Source organism: Dermacentor silvarum, chromosome 9, assembly GCF_013339745.2.
Source record: "Dermacentor silvarum isolate Dsil-2018 chromosome 9, BIME_Dsil_1.4, whole genome shotgun sequence".
Taxonomy (NCBI): Eukaryota; Metazoa; Arthropoda; class Arachnida; order Ixodida; family Ixodidae; genus Dermacentor; species Dermacentor silvarum.
The window spans coordinates 148,382,410-148,404,798 of record NC_051162.1 but is presented as its reverse complement, the minus strand read 5'-3'; the positions used below and the strand labels follow the sequence as shown (position 1 = coordinate 148,404,798).

Below are 22,389 nucleotides of genomic sequence, written 5' to 3'. Positions count from 1 at the left end.
AATTTCTGGCAAAATATTCGCGTCGTAAGATGGGTCACAGGAGGATGCAGTATAAGAAGAACCGGACACCCATTTACGTCTGAGCTCCGCGACTACCCCACACAGGTGAGTAAGGGCTAACCGTTGGTGTGGCCCCGTTTCCACGATGCTGCTTTACAGATAGCATCCCTGTCAGCTTTTGTTTGCGTGTGGATTTGATCGATCATTTGCCAGCGAGAGGCCGTCGCTGTCGCGTCCGCGGCTTTATTAAAATTCGAAGAAGCCAAAATCGCCAGGCGTGACCAAGTTCCGGAGCCAGCGGACAGCCTTTAAAATCCTCATCCGTGACGATTGGGCGCCAGATCGGCGTTAAAGCCTCGGGAACGTCTTCGACTGACTGATTGATCTTTCACCTATAGCGAGAAGTCAACGTTGGCACCCTTGACTTTCGCATATATAGACTCGAAGAGGCGAAGTCGAGTCTTCTAAGCGTCACCTCCGCTTCCGTAGCAGTCAGCGTGAGTCTTTGAAAAAATTCTCGAGCGTGACGATACGAAGCGAATCGGGTTATCCGAGTGCTTCCTGGAAGATAAAAGGAGTAAAAAAGAAAGGCTTCGTGTACAGAAGCGTCAGAACGTATGGTAAGCAGTGTTTCTATGAGCGCTTCGACAAGTGAATCCATCTTCAGCGGTGTCAGTTTTCCCCTGTAAGAAGCATGCCGCAAGCAACCGCTCCACCGTCTCCGGACCTTCCCGGCATTCCTTCCTACAGACCACCGCAGTGTGTACAACGTTTCGGCCGGGCCATCCGTGCGAACTGTCGGCAGTGGGTCGGCGTCGCATCCTTTGAGATGACGCACACCGTCCCGCCAACATTCTCGAGTTCCACAGAAGCCGAGGCGGCGGCGGTATACGCACGCCTTTTTTTTTTTTTTTTTCCTATAACCGCCGAAGCCCTTGAAAAGGGAAACCACCGCAGCCTGCCAAACACGAGAGGAAAACAGAAGAAAAGGCTAGCGGAACTCGCTCGCCGACACAGTTTGTACCAACGTTTGTACTTCGGCGAGTCGACAAAGTGCTCACGCGGCGATAAACGTCGTCCGAGACAGCGGGACATCGCGTTGCCCCGTCTGAGGAAGAAGGGGAAGCGAAAGACGTGCGAATGCTCCCACACCTTCCGCTTCTTCTCGACGAAGAATTCCGATGGAGGCCCCTCAAAGCAGACGACACGGGTAGCCCTAACCGTTCGTCTGCTACGTATTCAGAACCGACGAAGAAAAAAAACCTGTTTTCGGCACCTTTCTGTTTCTTTTGACGCGAATGCGAGGATTCACCCACCCACCAACCCTCTTTGCGGTTTTGCGTTTTGTGGTCCCACGCGGTGTGTGCCGGTTCCGGTGGCGGCGGTGTGTCTCTTGTGGACACTGCACACTGCGCGCGTGGGGGCGTATCTTTCCTTCTTTGTCGAGCGCCCGGCGGTGAATGGGTGCAAACGGGCCATTAGAGGAATTAGCGTTAAATCCTCGTGCCAATAAATCACGCCCCCCAGAACGGGGCGTGATGCGCGCTCTTTGACGGCTCGCGCGGCTGCTGGCGCGGATGTTGATGGATACGCGAAGCAGACGACGCTGCTGCTCGGGTGGTCGTCGTCGTCTGCTGCGCGCTTTTTTTCCGCAGACGGACCCTCCTTTTCAACGTCGTCCGCTTCGCGTTCCGGTCAAGCGATGAATGCCGTTCAGAGACTGACGCGGGCCAGTTCTTGAAGGGTCGTTTTCCCTTTTGTGTGCGTGTTGCGGTTTTGTTCCGCACTTGTCGACACATTCCTTAACTGAGCAGCGGGGTTACTCCGGTCTTCGCTGGTCGCAACGCTGTGCTCGTCGGTTATCGCGTGATTAGCATTGCGAGGAGTACGAGGGTTATTGATCACTCCCAGCTGTCGTCTGGAGCTCGACAGGAGTGCGGAAATGGCGATCTGTTTTGAGCGGCCGTGGGAAAAAAGGCGCGCGAACTCGGCGGAGTTTGTAGCCATCGCTATAACAGTTACGGAACTGCCCGCTTCAAATGCTCCGGCGGGATGCGATCTTGTAACGATTCGGGAAGCGTACGGTTCGCTTTGCGAACCGTTACACGAGATCGCACCCCTGGACATTGAAATGTCGAATTCGCCGTGCTTGAGTTTTGAGCCGATCGGACAGCAGATGGCAGAATTCGAAAATTTCCACAATAGCACCGCAGGTTATTTTGGCCGTGGCAGTATCAGTAATTTGAACTCCACACTTTCGAAGCGTGTTGGACGTCCAACGATGCTTCCGACGTCGTTGTATAGAGACTCCGCTGCTCTGATTCAGGTACACTACAACTGCCCAATTATATAATTGTGAACTGCTGACCCGTCTTTCGTAACGAATCACTAAAATCCTGCCTTCACTTATTGGGCTACTAAAAAAGAAAAAAAAAAAAAAGGCTATCGAATCGCTAGTTCAAAATATCAGAATGATAGCGCTAAGATCGTTCCTTACACCCAGCATTTGAAAACGAATGAGAAGTGCATTAAATGCGCTAATTCGTGCGTCTCGCAAACGATCTAAAATAGGAAATTTTGTAATGTAAAACCGAATTGCAGCTTTCTTCCAGATAGTCAAAGCTCTACTGAAAGGCTAATTCACAAGTATCCCCAAAATAAGGCTGTATAGAGTACGCGCGATAGAAGGACTTGGGACATGAACGTGGTCTACAGCTTTGATCGTTTGGTTATATTATATGTCACGGATGAAACTGCGCGATGGACTCAATTGTAGCCAATATGCGTTTTTTTTTACGTTTTAATAAAAAAAATGGCGCTGCTGTGCTCCAGCCATAGAGTTTCCTACATAAAGCACTAGGGCAGATTCTGGCGCTGTGATCGTTGAGCTATATACAAAGGCAATCATGTACTACCATACCTTCACTACAACGTGACAGTATATAGTACGTGAATTTGCCTAATCTTAGGGCTTGTGGCTTCAGACATCCATATAGCGCCATTTATTATGCTTAATTACATTTTAAATTTCCAAGCCATCATGTTCATTTCCTAAACGCACGAAGGTAATAATTTTCGGCGCAAATGCATAATCACTGCCAAGAGTTGCATTTATAACGCAATAGTTCGTTGGAAATTATCAATTTACCGAGTAACAGTCGTTTGAAGTTCGTAACAGTTCGTAGCAGTCGTAAGTCGTTTGAAGCCAGGTGAGTGAGTGAGTGAAATAACTTTATTGAGGTCCAGAGAAGACGCAGGGGACACCCCGCGCCACCCGGCTAGTCCCACGTAGGGACCGGCAAGCCGAGCTTGAAGCCAGGTAGATGAAATTTAGCCAAATCCAGGTAATGGTTGACTGAACCGCCATACCTGCACCTATGCACTAGCTCCACATATCCCTCTAGTAATATTTGTAGAAAATCTCATGGCTCCTGTATGGCCTCAGAGATCGCAACGGCGCAACCCATGTTAAAGGCCATGGCTCCTGCCAGTAGCATCAAGCAGACACGAGAACACTGGAAAAAGGGGATTCGAGGTTCGGCATGTTTTCCCGGAGCGAGAGAGAGAGAGCTGCCTTTTCGAAATCAACGAATGCAGCGCCACTTACTCGCGGTGCTGGGTAGATGCACTAACTGCACAGCGGGCCCGTCGTGTATGTAGATAACATGCGGGCAGGAACACACACGCGCACAGAATATACCCGCGCATCGCGAGGCGTTCCGTGTTCTGCGTCATTCGCCCCACTTAGATGTCTAACGATTCCCGGTGTATCTCAAGCAAATTGATATAGAAGGAGAGAGGTTCGAATGAGCACGTGTCATGGCCTGCCGCTACTCACTATACATGCACTGCGTTTCACCAAATTCTGTACGGTGCACCGAAGGTTACGAATATGTGAGATATATCGCGTCAGCCAATCGGTGTAACGAGATCCGGCTAAGAGTTACAGATAAGGAACAATGGCTCGTCCATTGTGCTCTATACTAATCCTTCCGTGAAGCTTCCATTCAGTTGGCGTCGCGCTATCAGGGACGGACAATGGAGGGGCTCCTTCTTCGGCTTCTCTGCCGTGATTGGCCGACGCCTCCCATATATAGCATTCGCTCCACTGCACGGACGTCGATGAAACGGAGTTGGGGTTAAGGGAAAGGGCGGAGACAGGAAAAGGGAGAGAGGGTCGGGATGGCAGATGATAGTATATAAACGATGAACTATAGTCGCATACATGGCGGTCATGAAGTTACGCGACAAATTATAATACATACACGGTGCCCTGCGCGCCCATCAGCGCTGGCTTGCGATAACTCGACTTTCCCAGACACTCGATCAACATTGCGGACACGTGCCGAAGACGAGGCTTGGGTGCGGTCGAGGGAGCTATATATATAGACGAACTGTGTGATGCCGTGTGGTCAGCAGGTCACCATGCCCGAGACGGCGCTTCGCGTGTTGCCGCTGCTTCGGCAGCGTGTGAGATAAGAGCGTTATCAGATGCCGCGTACATTGGCAGAGCATGTGGTGATATGCCTGCTCGCGGTGTGAGACACCACGTTCGACATGAATGTCTATAGACCGAATAAAAAGAAGCACGGGCTTTAAAAAACGAGTGAACGAACATCAGGAAGATGCAGAGGCGAAGCGCTTATCACTCAGCGGATAAGAAGCGCTGACGAAAAAAAAAAAGGGGGACATGAAAGAAAGAAGGAAATAAGCGTAAGAAAACACCCCGAGAACACCCACCAACACTGGCGTTTATACCACCCACCTTGTCCTGCTTCTCGTACGACGCTCTGCTATCTGTCAGCGAGTCGTTAAAGCTTGCGTGTCCTTTTCGAATGTGCAGCTCGTTTCGATATAAGATAACTGATAACGGGCACGTAATCAAGGAAATGAGGACGCACTTACGTTTGAGGTAAAACTCACTCAATTAGGCCATCCGACAAATGTAACCCTTTCTAAAATCTGAGTAATCTCCGCACCACCCCTCCCTCTCCCTCCCCTCTCCCCTTGCAGATATGTTCTCTTTTCCCTTTCTCCACTATACTACGGCCAACCGCCGATACCCTCTGCGTTCCATGCCCGTATCTCTTCCTATATGCAGGGCTCCGAACGACGATTAATAACGATGAATCACTCCGCTTGTCCAATGTCCGAAGAGACGGGTCGACGTCACGTATCGCATACTACACACAGGATTGGGCAGAGCAGGTTGCTTGACGAATTGCCAGGTATACGTCGGTTTGTGCATTGCGTGGATCGCAAAAATAAAAATTATATAATAGAAAATAAGGTGCATGTGACGCAGAGCGTCGCTTGTGTGTCAAGTGTCGTCTATGCGCCGTAAACTGCAGCTCCTTAAAGGCGCTTCATTGCGTAAGCAGGCCTCTCGGATCGCCGATCCTTCGCAGTAATGCGGTTAGATTGCCTATAGGCACGTCATCGACCGTTTCGCCTTAATTCTTAAAGACTTGTACTTTAGTCTGTAGCAAAGTCCGCTTTAGTACCGAGAGGCAAGCGGCGCGCTCAGTCCTGGATATAAATCAAATCAAGGAAGAAGTCCTCAGCAATGTTCCCCGCAGCGGCGAACATGCCCTCCTAGCAATCGACATCAAAGGAGCTTTCGACAAAGTCAGCCACCAAGGAATCCTAGAAGGGCTCGCCAACACCAACTGCGGTGAGCGAACGTACAAGTACGTTCAGAGCTTCCTAAGCCACCGCACGGCAGAGCTGAAGATTGGGGAGATCCAGACTGCAGTATACCACCCTGCCAACAAGGGCACACCACAGGGAGCAGTCATCTCACCCACGCTATTCAATGTCGCCATGATCGGCCTCAGTTTTCAGTTTGCAGGACGTAGAAGGCCTCCGCCACGCCTTCTACGCAGACGACAAAACATTCTGGACCACAACAGGGTCCCTTATTGAAGAAGAACGGCTGCAAACTGCAGCTGACCTCGTCCAAGAATACGTCAGCCAACGGGGACTACAATGCTCGCCCGAGAAATCTGAACTCATACGAGTCTGGCGAGGCCGGGGTAACCACACAGTCCCCACAGACCCAACACGAAAAATCGAGGTACACCTCAACGGGAGCCTCATACCAGAAACGTCATTGCTCAGGGTGCTGGGCATGTGGCTGCAGTCTAACCAGCGTGCTACACACACCCTTACGCTCCTCAAAACCAGTGTCAAGGCGATATCAAGCATGATATCCGGCGTAACATCCAAGAATAGAGGCATGAAGGAAGGGGACACACTCCGACTGGTCAAAAGCCTGGTGGTGAGGAGAATCACATACAGCCTGCCCTACTACCATCTCACACAATCCGAGACGAAACAGGCCGACACGCTCTTGAGGATGGCTTTGAAGATCGCTCTCCGCCTGCCGATGAGTACATCGACTGAGAAATTATTGGCGCTGGGGTTACACAACATCCTCAGCGAACTCACAGAAGCCCTTCAGGTCTCACAACAACAGAGACTTGCGCGGACTCACGCGGGCCGGCAGGTCCTACAAACCTTGGGCTTCAAAGCCACAACAATACGAACTCAAGAAACCTGCACGATACCTCGTCACGTCCAGGACAGGTATCACATTGCCCCAATACCACGCAACATGGACCCTAACCTACACTCCGGAAGGAGGAAAGCGAGGGCCCAATACATAGAGAAAACATTCAGGTTCGATACCACGGCCCGTTTCACGGACGCCGCTATGTACGGAACGAAGAAAAAGGGCGCAGTGGCAGTGGTCTGCGACCGCCGAGGCCACGTCACCTCCAGTGCATCGACCCGCCCCTGCACGATCACGGAAGCCGAAGAGCTGGCCATCGCGTTAGCCATCCGCGAAGGCCAACACGCAAGCAAACCACTGACGATACTCACGGACTCCCAGCAGGCTTGCCGCAACTTCCTACAGGGAAGAATCGCATGACCTGCGGCACAAGTCCTAGCCCAAATACCCAAGGAGGACACTGACGACAACACCATCATAACCATCATTTGGATACCGGGTCACGCTGCCATCACGGGTAACCTGTATGCCGACAGAGCAGCTCGAGAATTTGCACATAACCGAGCACTCATCACGCCGACTGCAGATGACCCTGACCCAGTTGACCCCGAGTATTCAGCCATCCTTAACTACCACAGAGGGAGTCGCTTGCGATATCCCCCACCCCATCGAATACTAAAGACGGAGGATGCCGCTGCCTGGCGTAGGCTCCAGACAGGCACTTACACGAACCTACACATATTACATCGCCTGCACCCTACAGCCTACAGGGACGAATGCCCGTGATGTGGGGCCACACCAACCCTATACCACATTACGTGGGAGTGCACGCTACACAACATAGAACACCATGACATGAACACCACGAGGGAGCAATGGGAGGCACTGCTGTCCAGCTCGGCCCTCGACGACCAGCTCAAGCTGATCCAGAGAGCAGAGAAGATGGCAAGAGCCAGCGGAGCCCTGAACTAGGGGCCCCGACCATTAGCGATTGGGGCAAGACAAAACTATTTTTGAATTAAAGTTTATCTATCTATCCTGGATATACTGGACAGTCGTCCACTATATAAGAACAAAACAAAAACTGATCGGCCAGTGCTTATAAAGGAACTCCGCGCATCAGGCTATATGTTCGCGTTGATGAAGCTGCTGAGCTTTACGGACATACGTAATGCCACTGTCCTTTAAACACTTTCAGTATTAGAGTATATGAAGTATTAAAGGACTCTGTCGATGCATTTTGAGAACTCTGTCTGCTACTGTTGCTATACTGCTTTCGATTTCCTTGCCTCTTCTTCCTGTGCAGGCTAGTCAACGTGAACTACCTCCGGTTAACATAGCTCGCTGCCTCTGTATAGACTCCTTATGTCTCTCCATTGCAAAGTCAATGTCTAAAGAGGCGTAAACAAGCCTATTTCTTTTAGTACAGTATTTGCGCTCTACAGACTTTCAAAGGAGGTGTTTGTTGACAGCCTATATATATATATATATATATATATATATATATATATATATATATATATATATAGACCTCTCCATCGTGGGGAATCGAGCATGAGCTTTGATTTCAATAAGGCAATATTTAATATAAGTACGACAGCAGTTATACGTGGGACCTCCTAAATTAATGCAATAAAAGTAATATAGCGAACAAAATAATAAAGACTCAAGTCAAGTTGTTAGCAATAACTAAAGCGCATCGAAAATTTTAGCGGCTATCATGAAAAATCATCATGAAACAGTTACAGTTAGTGAAACGGGGCAGTTAATTATTGGATAAAATTGAAAACGTTTCCGTGTAGCTATTTTATCGCCTGCTCCTCCACAAACAATAGATTGTTAAATAATCAAAGGCTGAAGAGGTGAGATAATGTGTAAAAAACGTTCCGGTATAACGAAGCATTTTTCGCAAGCCTACTTGCACAATTAATGTGTACAGTTGAAACTCAATTTAGCGAAGTGATGACCACGCTTGAATTATTTCGTTATATCGGGAACTTCGTAAAATCGGCTTTCGTTAGATCGAGTCTTAACTGTATATAAGAAAAGAAAAACGGGAACAAAACAGCACATTCTGCAGTTTGTGCGATTACTTGCAAGTCATTCGGATCAATCCAATAAGACAAAATAAATATATCACAAAACAAATTTTGCTGAAACCATCGACCATGATTATCAATGTACTCGAACAGCCCAAAACGAACGAATGAACGAACGAGCGAGCGAGCAAACGTTTTCATTGCTGAATGTGACCATCGGCCACCGGCCGACTAATCAGGAAAACATCCGAAAGACCCAAAGAAGGCTCATTCGCTTTAAAACCTACCGACACTACATACGCTTATGGAGCACCCACTCTCTGGACTGTTGCGCGTGAATACAAAGCACCCATACTGCCGCTTCTGTAGCTTTTTTGAGCGAGGGCTCCCACACAGGTTCACAACGATCCAGAGGGTGCCATAGCTACGGCCAGGGTAGAGTTACTATATATACAGTAGAATATACAGTAGCACTGAAGCCACCACACCACCTTGGCGGGTGTTGTCTTCTTCTTGTATATGGGGCAAGGGTTATGGAGGGGAGGGCAGTATTACCATAGTAGACCGATGGTAGCGTATACAGTAACTCTAGGGCAGGGAGCTCGTGTTGGAAATATTTATAGCTTATCTATAATCCAAGGACTTCATACATATATAGGCTCACTCTGTACGGGCCTATTATTTGAAATTAGTTTGATTCCGAGGTCCTACGTGCCAAAACCGCAATCTGATTACGAGGCAGGCCGCAGCCGAGGAATAATTTTGGCCACCTGGGGTCCTATATAGCCGAGCACCTAAATCTAAGTACACGGACGTGCTTTCATTTCGCCCCCCTCATTGAAATGCGATCGCAGCGGCCGGGATTCGATCCCGTGACCTCGAGCTCAGCAGATCAACGCCATAGCCGCTATATAGGCTACCGTGGTGGGTTGTATACGCGTATATAGGTCTATAATCACTTTTATTATACTCAATCTATAGAGATCTGTAATCTATGGACTTCATAAATATGGGTATTTGTAATTAAACGAAAATGAGCCATCCATCCAATCGTAGCAATTGCTACAAAGGAAACCCATACGGGTTCCACGAAAGAAAAGCCTCGCGATTGGAGAGAAATTCGTCCTGGTCCGGGACTCGAACCCGGGACCACCGCCTTTCCGAGGCTCTACCATCTGAGCTAACCAGGCGGCCAGCAGACGGCAGGGCCGGCGAAGTCGAATTCATCGACAACTCGAAGCAAAGGCAAGCATTTTGACGTAAAAGTTCAGCGGGAACCCGCTGGATGGAGAGAAGTAATTAAAGGGAAAATGAGACATCCACCAAATGGAAAATGAGACGTCCACTCAGTGGTGGATGTCTCATTTTCCATTTAATTACCTCTCTCCACCTAGCGGGTTTCTGCTAAACTATATCGCCAGGCGTATTTGTACTCTCTGTAGACTGTATGCTTAAATTCCTAAAGGAAGCCAATCGTCATCGATACTACTACAGTTCTTGTGTAAAAGTTCACTCAAGGAAAATGCGGTGAGAAAGAATTCTCCTCTGGTAATCACCGTATGTTCTACGTAGTATTATTCTTTCTTTCCCCCTTATGGAGCGTGCGCTGTGGATTCCTAATGAAAAATTAAACCGTTCCGAGCGGAATGTTAAGACAAAGCACAATCTTGTGCCGGAGAAAAAAAAAAGGAAGAAAGAAGAAAAACGTTCATCACCCGAGCGTGATGAGGAAGACTCGGTATTGTCTTTTAGCCGCTCCCCACGAGTAAGAGCCCGGCCTTGACAGAGGCACCGTTCTTTCCGAGTCGCGATTGCGCGCATTTGGCACCGACGGCGTCAGGCTGCGAGACCAATTAGGCCTAACTGGCGTATTTCGCGGGCAAAGGCGTAAGCGGCGCCTGTGTAAGCCAGCACGCGCGCCAGCTCCAACAGAAAGAAAACGGGCGCCAAGAACGGACGGTTTTTCTCGTAAGGGAAGTGAGAATTACTGTAACGAGGCTGTTGTCTTCTTCTTGTATAAGGTATAAGGGTTAGAAAGCGGGGAGGGGGGGGGGGGGGGTACAGTATTACCGCAGTAGACAGATTCTGCGCAATCCTCGACAAACTGTACACGCGCTGTCACTCGCGGAAGTACAATATCCGACCGTTCTAGCTAGAGCGCTGCTGGACCGCTCTGCGTTCGCGCCTTTCTTTTTATTGTTGAAATGACAATAAAAGAAAGCGACCTAGTCACGCTATATAATGGTGAAGGATATACTCGCTTTCGCATAGCAGAAACAACCATATGAGAAATTACATATGTAGTAAGAAAAGGAAAAGAAACAACGATACAGCACACAGTATACACACACGAACATACAGATTCTGTATCGAAGGCACGGCTATTATACTATATCGAGACATGCTTTTGTTTCGGATGCCATCGGCAGACTGACGCCGAATACGTTGCTCACGTCCGATCACCGGAGGTCACGTGTCTGAGCTGTTTACGTTTACGATACTCCCTAATGCGAAATTTGAGCCCAGCTCAAATTTCGCATTAGGGAGTATCGAATTCGTCGGTGATTTCTTTTTCTGGGTACGGTGATAAACTGCTCGGTAAATTTTCGCAGTTCCCGAGGCCCGTAAGCTTGTGACACCAACTGCATAATACATCAACCTCTGCAGAAACATGGAAGGGCAGACGAGAGACCGACAATCAGCCTCTCACTTACCATATTCAGATGTGGCAGGTGATCCGGCCTCGGAAGTAAACACGTGCGTATCGATGGATACGAAACAAGTTGGACGTCTTGTTTTCCCGCAGTGGCAGAATGAATTAGTTCGGGAAAAAAGTTGCACAAGTGAATCTGCACGTGTACACACTGGATGGCGCTGGTACCCAAATTGTTTCGGAACCGCAGACGACGGCGCACGTCCCGGGCGACTCCGAAGTCGTTCTTTGTGAAGCATCTCTACAAGTACACGGAACTGCTGCCCACTTCGAATCTGTACTGTTGGCCCGGTGGCGTTCTGTTCTGCCTGGATTTCTTTCGCGCGAATATTTTCCTTTCCGAGCGAGCTTCTTTTCCAGGCGTTTTTGAAGAGCGATGCCATTTAATTCCGAGTGTCTGACTCCCTCTCGGCCTCGGTCAGTCGTTGCGAAGGCCGCCCCGATTGCGACTTTCCAGCCTAAGACCATCGTTCTCTATTTCCGTTGAAGCACGCTGCTATAATGGCGACGAGCTAAACCGAAGTTTTCAATTTCGATGCTCGTCTCTGCCTTCACGCCCACCACCCACCGTGCCGAAGCCCTTTCTTCCCTAGTGCGCATCGTTCTGCGCAGCCTGAGGATCCCGCTTAGCCGAATACGTGTACGCATTAAGCCCATTTCCCAGCTCTTAATAGCGGATCGCGGCGTAGACGTATGGAAGGCCGTTATTTCGTTTTTTTTTTTTCTCCCTCGATAGTTCCACATCCGCTTATGTGATCATTCGTGCAGGTTAATTTAGTCGCAGCTCTTGACCTAGTGATTTCAGAGCTTCCGTGTGTTGAGGATTTCAATGCATGAATTTTATTTCCCAGTGCTTTTCCACTTGGTTCGCTTTTCTACATTGAAACACCTTTGCAAACTCTCGAGCAAACGGCTTGCTTCACGAAAATCGTTTGACGTTTTTGCGAACAGACGGATACACGGTCCACCGATTCCCTGGCTCGTAAGATGTCAATCGCAGTACGCATCCAACGTAGCTGAAAATTGAAAATGTAAGCGATTTCATATTTACCGGCAAGAAACACCACAGGGACAGCCTCCCAGCGTTCTGCATGCGATTCTGGGATTCACGTCGTATCTGTCTTACATCGTGTTGCCTCGCGGAATAGGTGCGTGCGATTGAACCATTCGGCCACTGCTTCCGACGCCTGTCGTCTGCTACGGGATAGTCTGGATTCAACACAATATTAAACTGCGCGATGAAGGCAGGCCGTGAATAGAAACGTGAAAACACAAACGTATACGCACGTTTCTACGTTGCTATACACCTCCTGTCTACATCGCGCAGTTTAAAAATTTGCTGAATCCGTGAACCGACTATATAGCCCAACAAAATGCCTTACTTCGGTATAATCTGGGCGTTGGAAAGTGAGTGATCGCCAGTCTGAGCAGCGTTGTCACATTTTACTTTCGTAGCGTGTACCACGTGTTTTTAACAGAGAGCTCAGGGGAAATCGCGTTATACGGTTGGGCTTTAATCGTATATAAATTTATGCTCTGATCCAAAATACAGAAGAGCGAAGAAAAAAAAATACGGCGGACGTGATCACATCCACTACCCTCGGCGGGATTCGAACCCGCAATCCCCGGTTTAGGAGACCGATGCCTTATCCATTAGGCCACGAGGGCGCCCGGCTACGGCTGTTGAATCACACGGGCCAGCATTCTGTGCATAATTAGGCAGTGCTTGAAAATTCAAGAACCTTTAATTAAAGCGGAGTAAATAAGGCTGTGAGATTAAATTAAATATTAATTTAAATTAAAGTAAGTAAGGCCGTGAGACGGGAAGACAAGCGGTTGGGACCACGTCACCTTGCTTTCTCTTCTTTATGATGACGACGATGACGATAATGATATGCTGGGGCACGTACCCATAAGGGCGATTGGCCAAGAATCGGGCGGCGGGAGGTCACGTACGTAAGACAATCCTACATTCTGAGAATGGAATAGAAAAAAAAAATTACGGCGCCAAGAGAGATCAGCGACAAGAATATTGCGCAATTGTGCAGTCAGACTAAATGAAACGAAATTGTAGATGTTGCATATTCAAGAACGAAATTTAAGACCTCATTAATGAAGAGTTTGGAGAATAACACAACTACAGCGAAATCACCAGCGAACATAGGAGAGCCGAAAAGAGAGAAACTGAAGAAAACTATTGTTGTTGTTGTTGTTGTTGTTGTTGTTGTTGTTGTTGTTGTTGTTGTTGTTGTTGTTGTTGTTGTTGTTGTTGTTGTTGTTGTTGTTGTTGTTGTTGTTGTTGTTGTTGTTGTTGTTGTTGTTGTTGCCTCAAAACATGTTGCACACTGTCTCCTGTCTCATTTCTATCGCAACATCTTCTTCCTTCGTGGCAGGAATGAGAACAAAATTAATAGCAGACGACAGTCATTTTTCTGCAATGAGCACTGCTTATTGTTATTGCTCAAGCTTTATTTATGAGAGAAACGCGTGGGTTTCCTTTGTAGGTTCGTGCTACACAACTCGGTGGCAACCAGTTCGGCCGGCAGCCATCGGATCGAATCGGCTATCGTGTTGTCCTCCGTAGTGCTACCATGTGTCTCCAGTAACTTGTGCCAGAATTTAAAAATACGAAAGTAACCACGTAGTTGGACAGAACCAAGGTCATCTTGTTTGCCGTCGCTTGGAGCAAGCCAGGCATTCTTTGTTTTCGTATTTCTCCTAATCACGTAATTAGTTATTATCATTTAATCAACTGCTCTGATATTATATTCGGAGCAAAAGTATAAAACCCCCGAATTTATTAATTTTTGACACCTCTGCTCCTGCACTGTTGGATTAGATTCTGGTGTTTGACGTCTTGCGGTTTTTACGTGCAACCAAAAACCACCTGATGCACGCTGAACCAGCTAAATTGATGCGAGCCGCAGTGGGGGACCTCGGATTAATTTTTGACAACCTGCATGGTGTTCCTTAACGAGCACCTAAATTTAAATGCAAGAGAGTTTGTATTTTTCTTTTTTTTTTCTTTTTTCATTTGACCACCATAAAAATGCGGCCACCACGGCCGGTATTGAACCCGTGACATCAGCGCAGCAGCCCAAAGCCATGGCCACTGGGCTACAACGGCGAGTGAATAGACAACTTGTGCCACTGGGTGCGTGCCTAGATAGACACGCGGAACAAGAGAGAAAGAGCGAACAAGTCGGCAACAACCGAACAACAACAATCCGAAGGAGTCGGCAACATAAAATCGAAGTCGGCTACGGCACAGAAGTGAAAAAGTTCTTCGTCTCCCATCGATGGGATCACATACCCACTACAGGATATTTTTTACAAGAAGCGGGCAGTGTTATACTTTTTTTTTTCATTAAAATTGTAACCGAAATAAAACTTAAAATATTAGAGCGTGGGCGAGAGAAAGAATGAGTGCAGAAACGAGAAGAAAGCTACATGAAAATGAATTTCGAGATAAGAGAAATGAAAAATCAATGAATAAAATACAAGAATCAATAGGTAATTTTAGAAATTGAATGGTGTAATCGTTTTATGGTCCCTGAAAAAAAATTATAAATTGCAAGAAAGACATTCGCGTGACGAAGACGTCCCAAGGGAATGAATGGCTGGCGAAGGTAGTGATATACCAAGTTGGCGGAATGCAACTTATAAATGCGTTCTATATATAACGTTTTTTTATATATATATATATAGTCATGGGAGAAGCCAGCACCATATCAAAGTGGAAAACATTTTAGAGTGCAGGTGGTTTCACGTTCCGACTCCATCGAAATGGCGCTGTCGAGATTCGAACCCAAGAGGTTGTATATTCAGAAGCAGAATGCGCCATACCGCCAAGCCAGCGCGACAGATCTCATAGGTTCAGCTTTCAGTAGTAACTTTCGACAATTAGGCGCAAGGGCTTATCTACTTTTCCCCCACCCTTCTCTTTCACGATTATTTTACGCGTGACACGAAACAAATTAGAAAGCACTCGTCCGTTGCCAGAAAAGGCCTGCTTGCTTTTTACGAAAAAAATCAAAGGGTCTCTTATGTTATCCCTAAGACGACTTGAAGGCGAAAGCCCAAGTGCCGAAGCATTAAATACGGAGACATGACGGACGCATCCCCCTTAATTCGCTTAGTCACCCCTCTGAATTCGCTTACTCATCCACCTTAATTCGCTGAGACATTCTCTTATTCACTTGCTCATCCTTTTAATAAGCTTACTCATCGCCTTAATTCGATTAGTGTAATTCGCTTAGTCATCAATCTTAATTCCTATTGCCTTTAACTCGCCTGAGTCATCCACTTAATTCGCTTAGTCATCCTTTTAATTCGCTTATGCATCCCTCTTAATTCGCTTAGACATCCACTTAATTTGCTTTATCATATCCATCTTAATTTGCTTTATCATCCATCTTGCTTGCTTACGGGGGTATGAGCCATTGATGATGATAGTTTTTGTACCTTACGTGTCGTCGACAAGTTTTCGCTCAAGGACTTCGAAGGTCGAGTGAACGATGAGACATACAAGGCTTTCGCCTTAATAAGGCGTACGTGCTTGGATATAAGAAGGACGTTCTTCTTAGCCATTGTGACGTAACATATTTTTTATTGCTTTTTAGGTTGCTATTTGGCCCTGCTGAGCCTTCGTCCGTAGCCGCTTGCATTCGTATTCAACGGATGTGTCCTCGCCACGACGGTCCGCCCTCGTGGCCTAATGGATAAGGCATCGGTCTCCTAAACCGGGGATTGCGGGTTCGAATCCCGCCGAGGGTACGTGATGACACGTTTTTTTTTTTTTTTCTTTTTTGTCACAACAAAAGATATTTTTGGTAGGCTTTTGAGTGGGTTCAAGCGTACAATGTTACGCCATGACGGCATACTGCGTCTTGGTTATTGAGCTAGTCGGTGAAACAGTGTTTTGTCATACTACGTCTTACCTAGCGAGAAGCAGAAAGCCATTTCGTTCTCCGCAAGTCATTCCGTTACCGATATTCCTCACCCGCAGCGGTGGCGTACTGACTTCGGCGCTGAGCTGCTAAGCCCGAGGCCAAGGAATTCAAATCCCGGCCGCGGCGGCCGCATTTCAATGGGGGCGAAATGCAAAAAACACCCGCGTACTTAGATCTAGGTGCACGTTAAAGAACCCCACGTGGTCAAAATTAATCCGGAGTCCCCCACTACGGCTTGGCACGTAAAACCCGATAATTTTAGTCTGCCTCATCGTCATAATCCTATTCTGATGATTCTGAGGACGGCAGAGAATTAGGTGGTGCGATGAAATTAGGAAACTTGCACGCATAAGATTGGGCCAGCTGGGGCAAGACAGGGGTAGTTTGAGATCGATGGGAGAGGCCTTCGACCTGCAGTAATCATCAGAATAGGATTATGACGATGAGGCAGACTAAAATTATCTGGTTTTACGTGCCTGAACTTGGGCGTGGCGTTCGCCCATGTGGGCTGGACTCGAACCATTCTCACCTATCACGGAGTGTTAACGGCTGATTTGGAATAAAAATAGAATGGAATAGTTTTACATTACACCGGTCTTGAACTTGAATATCGGCTACCCCCGTCTGCTCTCTGATCCGCACCGCTCTCTTCCTATCTCGTAACGTTACGCCTAGCATTTTTTGTACCATCGCTTGTTGCGCGTTCCCGAACTTCTGAAGCTTTTTAGCTAGCCTCGAAGTTTCTGCCCCATATGTTAGTACCGGCATAATTGCAATTTTTTTCTTTTCAAAAGATAACGGTAAGCTGCCGGTCATGACTTGGTAATGCATGCCGTATGCGCTCCAACCAATTTTTATTCTTCTGTAGATTTCCTTGCCATGATCGCTATCCCCTGTGAGTAATTGGTCTAGATAAACGTATTCTTGCACAGATTCTAGATGCTTCACGACTACCTATCTTGAAATCTCGTTCTCTTTCCAGGCTATTGAAACTAAGTTCTGTCTTCTGTATAATAACCTTCAAACCCACATTTACACCTTCTCGAATATATGGTCCTCGGTCATTTGTTGTGTCATCTACATCGTTGCTGAACAGGATAATGTCAGCTGCAAACCGCTCGTTGCTGAGATATTCACCGTTCCTTCTCACACAAACTTTGAGTGCTTCTTCCAAGCATACGTTGGATAGCATTGGCGAGATTGTCTCTCCTTCGTGAGATCACGCACCCGCCTTCTACCCTAAAAAAAAAAAAAAATGTGACGTGATTTCGTCAGAACGATACTGCTCGGACAACTTTCTTTCGCGACCAGTACGTCTGTACTCAATCTCACAAGTCGTTAGCAGCGCTGCCGAAGGTACGAGACGTACGCGAGCAATATCCTTGCGCATCAGAATATAGTTCCGGGCGTAACTTTATGGCTGGAATTGGAGCGTTTTGTTTTCGCTTAGTACATTATATCTTGCAGCGACTCGTGACACGTTAGAACATTTGCGCATGCCCGTTGTATACTGCGAATCACTGTGGCGGTGAGCAGACGACGTGGCGCGGATGAACACATCTCGAGGGGCATTCGGACTGCCTATTGGCTAACGAGTCCTGCAGCTCGCACAGTGATGCGAAACTACCTGCGAGACGGAGTCTGATCCGGTACGATCGCCTTTGCCAGGTCACGTAGTAAATCGTGCTACAGGTGGATGTCGGGAAATGTAAGGGATAATTCAATTTTGGAGTGCACGTGCAACGCTTTCTTTTGTTTTTGTCACATATAAATAAGTATGCCGATGCCATGTAATGTAGGGAGCACAGGTCTCCGAGGGGGCCAAGCAGCATTTTAACGTTTTTTTTTTTTTTGTGCCCCTGGCGGCACCATGCGGCATGATGGCCAATGAACTGAATGAATTAATGAGTGAATAATTCAGCTACGTGAGATTTGCCTTCCACCAATTCGAGCACGTGAACTGCCTTTTCGCCGGGTTCAGTGTTCAGGCGAGGCCGATAAGTGCCTCACCCTAGGCGCTTCTACACAGGTGTTCGTTTTGCAACCATGAAAAAATGCTGATTCACGGCGCCTAGCTAACCGAAGCGCCGCCGTTCCTAGTTAATGTGTTCACGGAGCGACTGACCTGAAATTCCTTTATTTACAGCGGTAGCTGTTGCGGGCTCAATCACCTAGTCGTTTCGATGTTCGCCGATGGAACCGAAGAGTGCTTAGTCACAATTTTATAAAAAGGTCGTGAACGGAGGGGATTAAATTGAAATCCGGGCCTATGAATGGCCAGTCGAATGTTCATTGCCGCTCATGCAGCGCCAACGAATACCTTGCCTGGACAACGGTGTGCCCGGCCTCTTGAGTCCTCGTCAAGACGATTGGCCGACGCCTCGCGCTGCTGATTATCCTTGAAGCATCGCCGAGGTGAGAGAATATTAACGAAGATTTCCAGAGTATATGACAATTGCAATTCTGAACCCAATCGCTTACAACAGTGCAAAACCTACGAGGAAGCGTTCGCTCGGGGCCTCCTATCTAAATACATGGCAGACATCGTTTTTCTCGGCAACCATTGCACCAAGTTTGATGAGGTTTGTTGCATTTAAAACAAAGAGTTGAAATCTAGTGATGTTGCAATTTTTTTAAATTTAAGTCATGAATTTTTAAACAATTGGCAAAAATTGCAAATTCTCAGAAAACGAAACTATGAAGTTTACAACTCTTAACTCTGCAATGAAAACCGATAGCACAATTCTGTGAATTACATCTAATAGCACATCTAAAGCGGGCAAAATTGATATATTATACGTGCATGGCTCTCAAATAGACCACTAATTTGTGAGTATACCTTTTGCAGAACCCTTGTAAACAAAGTAACGCATTCATGTAAGATATAAATGGACATATCAAATTTGGCCGCATTGAGTGCTCTAATGGATGCCGTTTACAGAACTGCTATATATGTTCTAAGTGCAGATCTGCGAATTTGTAAACTTTGTGCTTCTATTTTTTTTCCCAATCTTACCAATCTTTGCAAATTCCGTTTAAAAAAAATCACCGACGATTACGATTCCCTAATAGACAATTTGAGCGCAGCTATATACCTGTTTTCATTTCGCGATATATTGGCTGGCGCGGACGACCTGCGCCGCGCGGCACGTCGCAAACGGAGCGACGTGTGGCGCAGCTGCCTCGCTAATCGGGAGATCAGCAGCCGCCGCAGACAGACCTCCGCTCATGCAGCGCTTTGGTTTCCATACAGACGACGCGCGCTATTCTGGTGCCATCTCGTAGCCATTGTCGCCGCAAAGCCCGTCGTGCGGGGCACTACGCTTTCTTCGCACGCTTTCGCCATACCATCCTCCTCCGCTTCCCTTCTCGCTATCGCCGTCTTTCATCCTTCGCTCGGTTACGCCGGCGCCCGCCGTAGGAACGGGCACCCGAGAGCTGCGCTCCAATATTCAGGCCCCAAATCGAAACTCCGCTTCCAATAGTCACTACAATTTAACTTTCTCAACAGCAACGAAATTCCTTGAAATCGGCCCAGTGGTTGAAAAGCGTTTCTGCGTTTTAAATGTTTTTGAATAGGCTGTAGTACATGCATTTGAATAGTTGAGCACGAGCTATAAAGCTTCCTCTTAAATACCGAAACTAGAATTTTGTATGGACACAATGTGCCGTTTCATCCGTGTTTGCGGTCTGAGGTCGGTTTTAGCGGGCTTTCCATACGACTTCACTGTTCAAGCCGACAACAATGCTACCATTCTATCGTGAAGGGAGCAGGTGGTGCCGTCATATGAAGTCACCGGTCCACCGCCCACAGTGAAAAGCGCGACCTTTGAGATCCGCTTCCAATACTCTGCGGGAGCAGTCACTCGCTCGTATGTGTAGTGAATCACGCAAAACCAAGCAGGTTCAGAAGTTATTTTATTATTTACAGTGTGTAAGGTGGCAAGATCTACGTTATACATAGTCTCACACTTTTTATCTTTTCCCGAAATTCAGGCCAGAAAACCTCACGGCGACATTCTCTGCTACAGGTCAAGGCTAACCACCAATCTTCATAGCGACGTCACAATTGCGGGTTAGCATAATTCAAGCCCTCCCCTGACCTTCAGTTTTCAGATGTTTAAAGGTAACCTTTTCTCGGTGCGTCCACCCGAATTTATTTCCCGATGCGTCCACCAAACAAATACGTCACTTTTGGGCCCTTGCCTGTTATCATATCTGCACTTACTAAATAAACTTGCAGATGTCCATATTTTACTATCTTACCTTCTTCGGGCGTACACGTTTTTTTTTTTTTTTTTGAGGAGTACGAAGCCTTACACGTTTTTTTTTTAGGAGTACGAAGCCTTAATCAGTTTCTGACAAGCAAACGAACAGACGCTGGTACATTTATGCACCCCTTGTAAGCGCGGCAGGAGAAAAGAGGGTGGTGGTACGCACAAGTCTTGCACAACACAGTGCAACTTCGAAACGTTCATTATCACGTAGGTCTACTCATGCACAACAGAGCTCTTGACAAACGATGACCTGCTAATGCCACTCATGTCCAGTTCGCAAGCATCATGATCACAGAAAATAACAAAAATGCACCAGCCGCCTTCGACCTTCGAAGGGACTGAGAATGACGCTATCAAGTTGATAACACCGAACATAAGCTCTGCGATGAAATGTGGTCGCTTTGTCCTTCGACTCGTGTTGGCCACGAACACGCAATTGACGTATTTTACACTGACACAATCGCTCGGGAGGGGACACAGGCCTTGATCGGATTCCGTGGCTCTGGCACAATCAAGCTCTCGATCACGATGAAGCATGCAGCGATTCAAGCTTCCACTCTGTCGACTTCTTCCAGCGGCGTCAATACGATGGCGACAGGCGTCGGTTCTTCACAGGCCGATACCACGTGGCGCGTGCGTTGGCAACAGCGGCTTGGCGTCAGGGTGCGCCAAAATCGGTGACGTCATCGATCATGCTAAAACCTTAAGCCTAACCGGCGAACAGAGGGCGCCTCGAGGCTGAAATATGATCAACAAACACAAGGCAGGCAAGACACATGGAACTTCTCGTCAATGCAATCTAAGCAACAACAACAACAAAAAAAAGTTATTTACACTTCTTTGTCCACGACAAAACCTGGGCGTCCGACCGACGTCATCGACAGAAACAATATCTTTTGCAAAACGTGCTTGAGTCGGAATCGCAGCGTCACGTCAACGTCTTTCAACTTGTGAAGATCTTGCAAACTGCATTCAGGCTAAAATCACGACGAGCCTAGCACCGCTGAGGAGGCTTCTTCTTAATGGACTAGGCTTTCACGACTTATGGCACAAACTAAAAAAAAAAAAAAGACAAGGGTGCTCATGCGGACAGTATACACGCAATTGTGCGACTTCACCAAAATAACGTGAGAACCCCGCGTAGACCGCGATGTTGCGTGATGACGTCACAGAGGTCTCGGACCTGCCACTACCGGGTCACAACCCCGCTTAGACGCGACGTTGCGCTGATTACGTGCACAGAGGTCTCAGGACCTGCCACCACTGGTCGCTCGCTAGCTGACAAGGAGGCAGCGGCGCTGCCAATAGTTTTGCAAAATCTGAACGCACGTCCCGCAGCTTCACAGAACCAAAGGCCATTCATGGCCGATCACGACGCACGCGTATCACGTAGTAGCCCCGGGTGACGTCACGAGTTTCAGCGGCACCTTGCCACTTGGTGAAAAGCTATAGCGGCCGTTGGGAGAGGTGCTGCTGCAGCGCCGCCTGGGAGCCGGAGGCGGAGCCCGACGACGAGGACGACGCCTGGCCCAGACCCTGGCGCGGGGAGCTGTGCCTCGATGACGCCGCGGCTTGCTGATGGAGGGCACCACGGAACGGACTGCCCGCAGAGCCGCCACGCGTCGCCGGCGTAGATGTCGCCCCGCCTGCACACGAGAAAACACACTGGACTGTCAGTGACCACAAACCGCACAAGGACAACAACAAAAATGAAAGCCACAGAAAAACGCGCAATATTACTGATGCAATAGTAGTGAGGGTTGGGCCAGTTGACACAGCATAGTTATAATAAGATGCAATGGCACGAAAGAAAGTCCCAGTTTCGCCCGAAAGGCGAAGTAACAATTGCGCAAATTTACTAGTAGAGAGCTATACGGAGTAAGGATATTAGTTT

General features: G+C 47.7%; 1 protein-coding gene and 2 non-coding genes across 3 annotated transcripts in view; 1 reads left to right on the top strand and 2 right to left on the bottom strand.

Annotated features, from left to right (window-relative positions):
• Nucleotides 1-12,861: 12,861 nt before the first annotated feature.
• On the bottom strand, nucleotides 12,862-12,934 carry Trnar-ccu (transfer RNA arginine (anticodon CCU)). Its single transcript has one exon. It is a non-coding gene; the product is annotated as a tRNA-Arg (tRNA).
• A 3,035-nt stretch (nucleotides 12,935-15,969) lies between these two features.
• On the top strand, nucleotides 15,970-16,042 carry Trnar-ccu (transfer RNA arginine (anticodon CCU)). Its single transcript has one exon. It is a non-coding gene; the product is annotated as a tRNA-Arg (tRNA).
• Nucleotides 16,043-20,119: 4,077 nt separating this feature from the next.
• The window catches only part of LOC119464523 (chromatin-remodeling ATPase INO80-like), a 34,425-nt gene continuing 32,155 nt past the window's right edge, over nucleotides 20,120-22,389 (bottom strand). The window contains exons 6-7 of the mRNA XM_037725538.2: nucleotides 21,760-22,141; nucleotides 20,120-21,684 (exon numbers count right to left, since the gene is read on the bottom strand). Of these exons, the coding sequence (XP_037581466.1) occupies nucleotides 21,942-22,141 (200 nt within the window). The 3' untranslated portion in view covers nucleotides 20,120-21,684; nucleotides 21,760-21,941. The remainder of the gene's footprint in view (nucleotides 21,685-21,759; nucleotides 22,142-22,389) is intronic.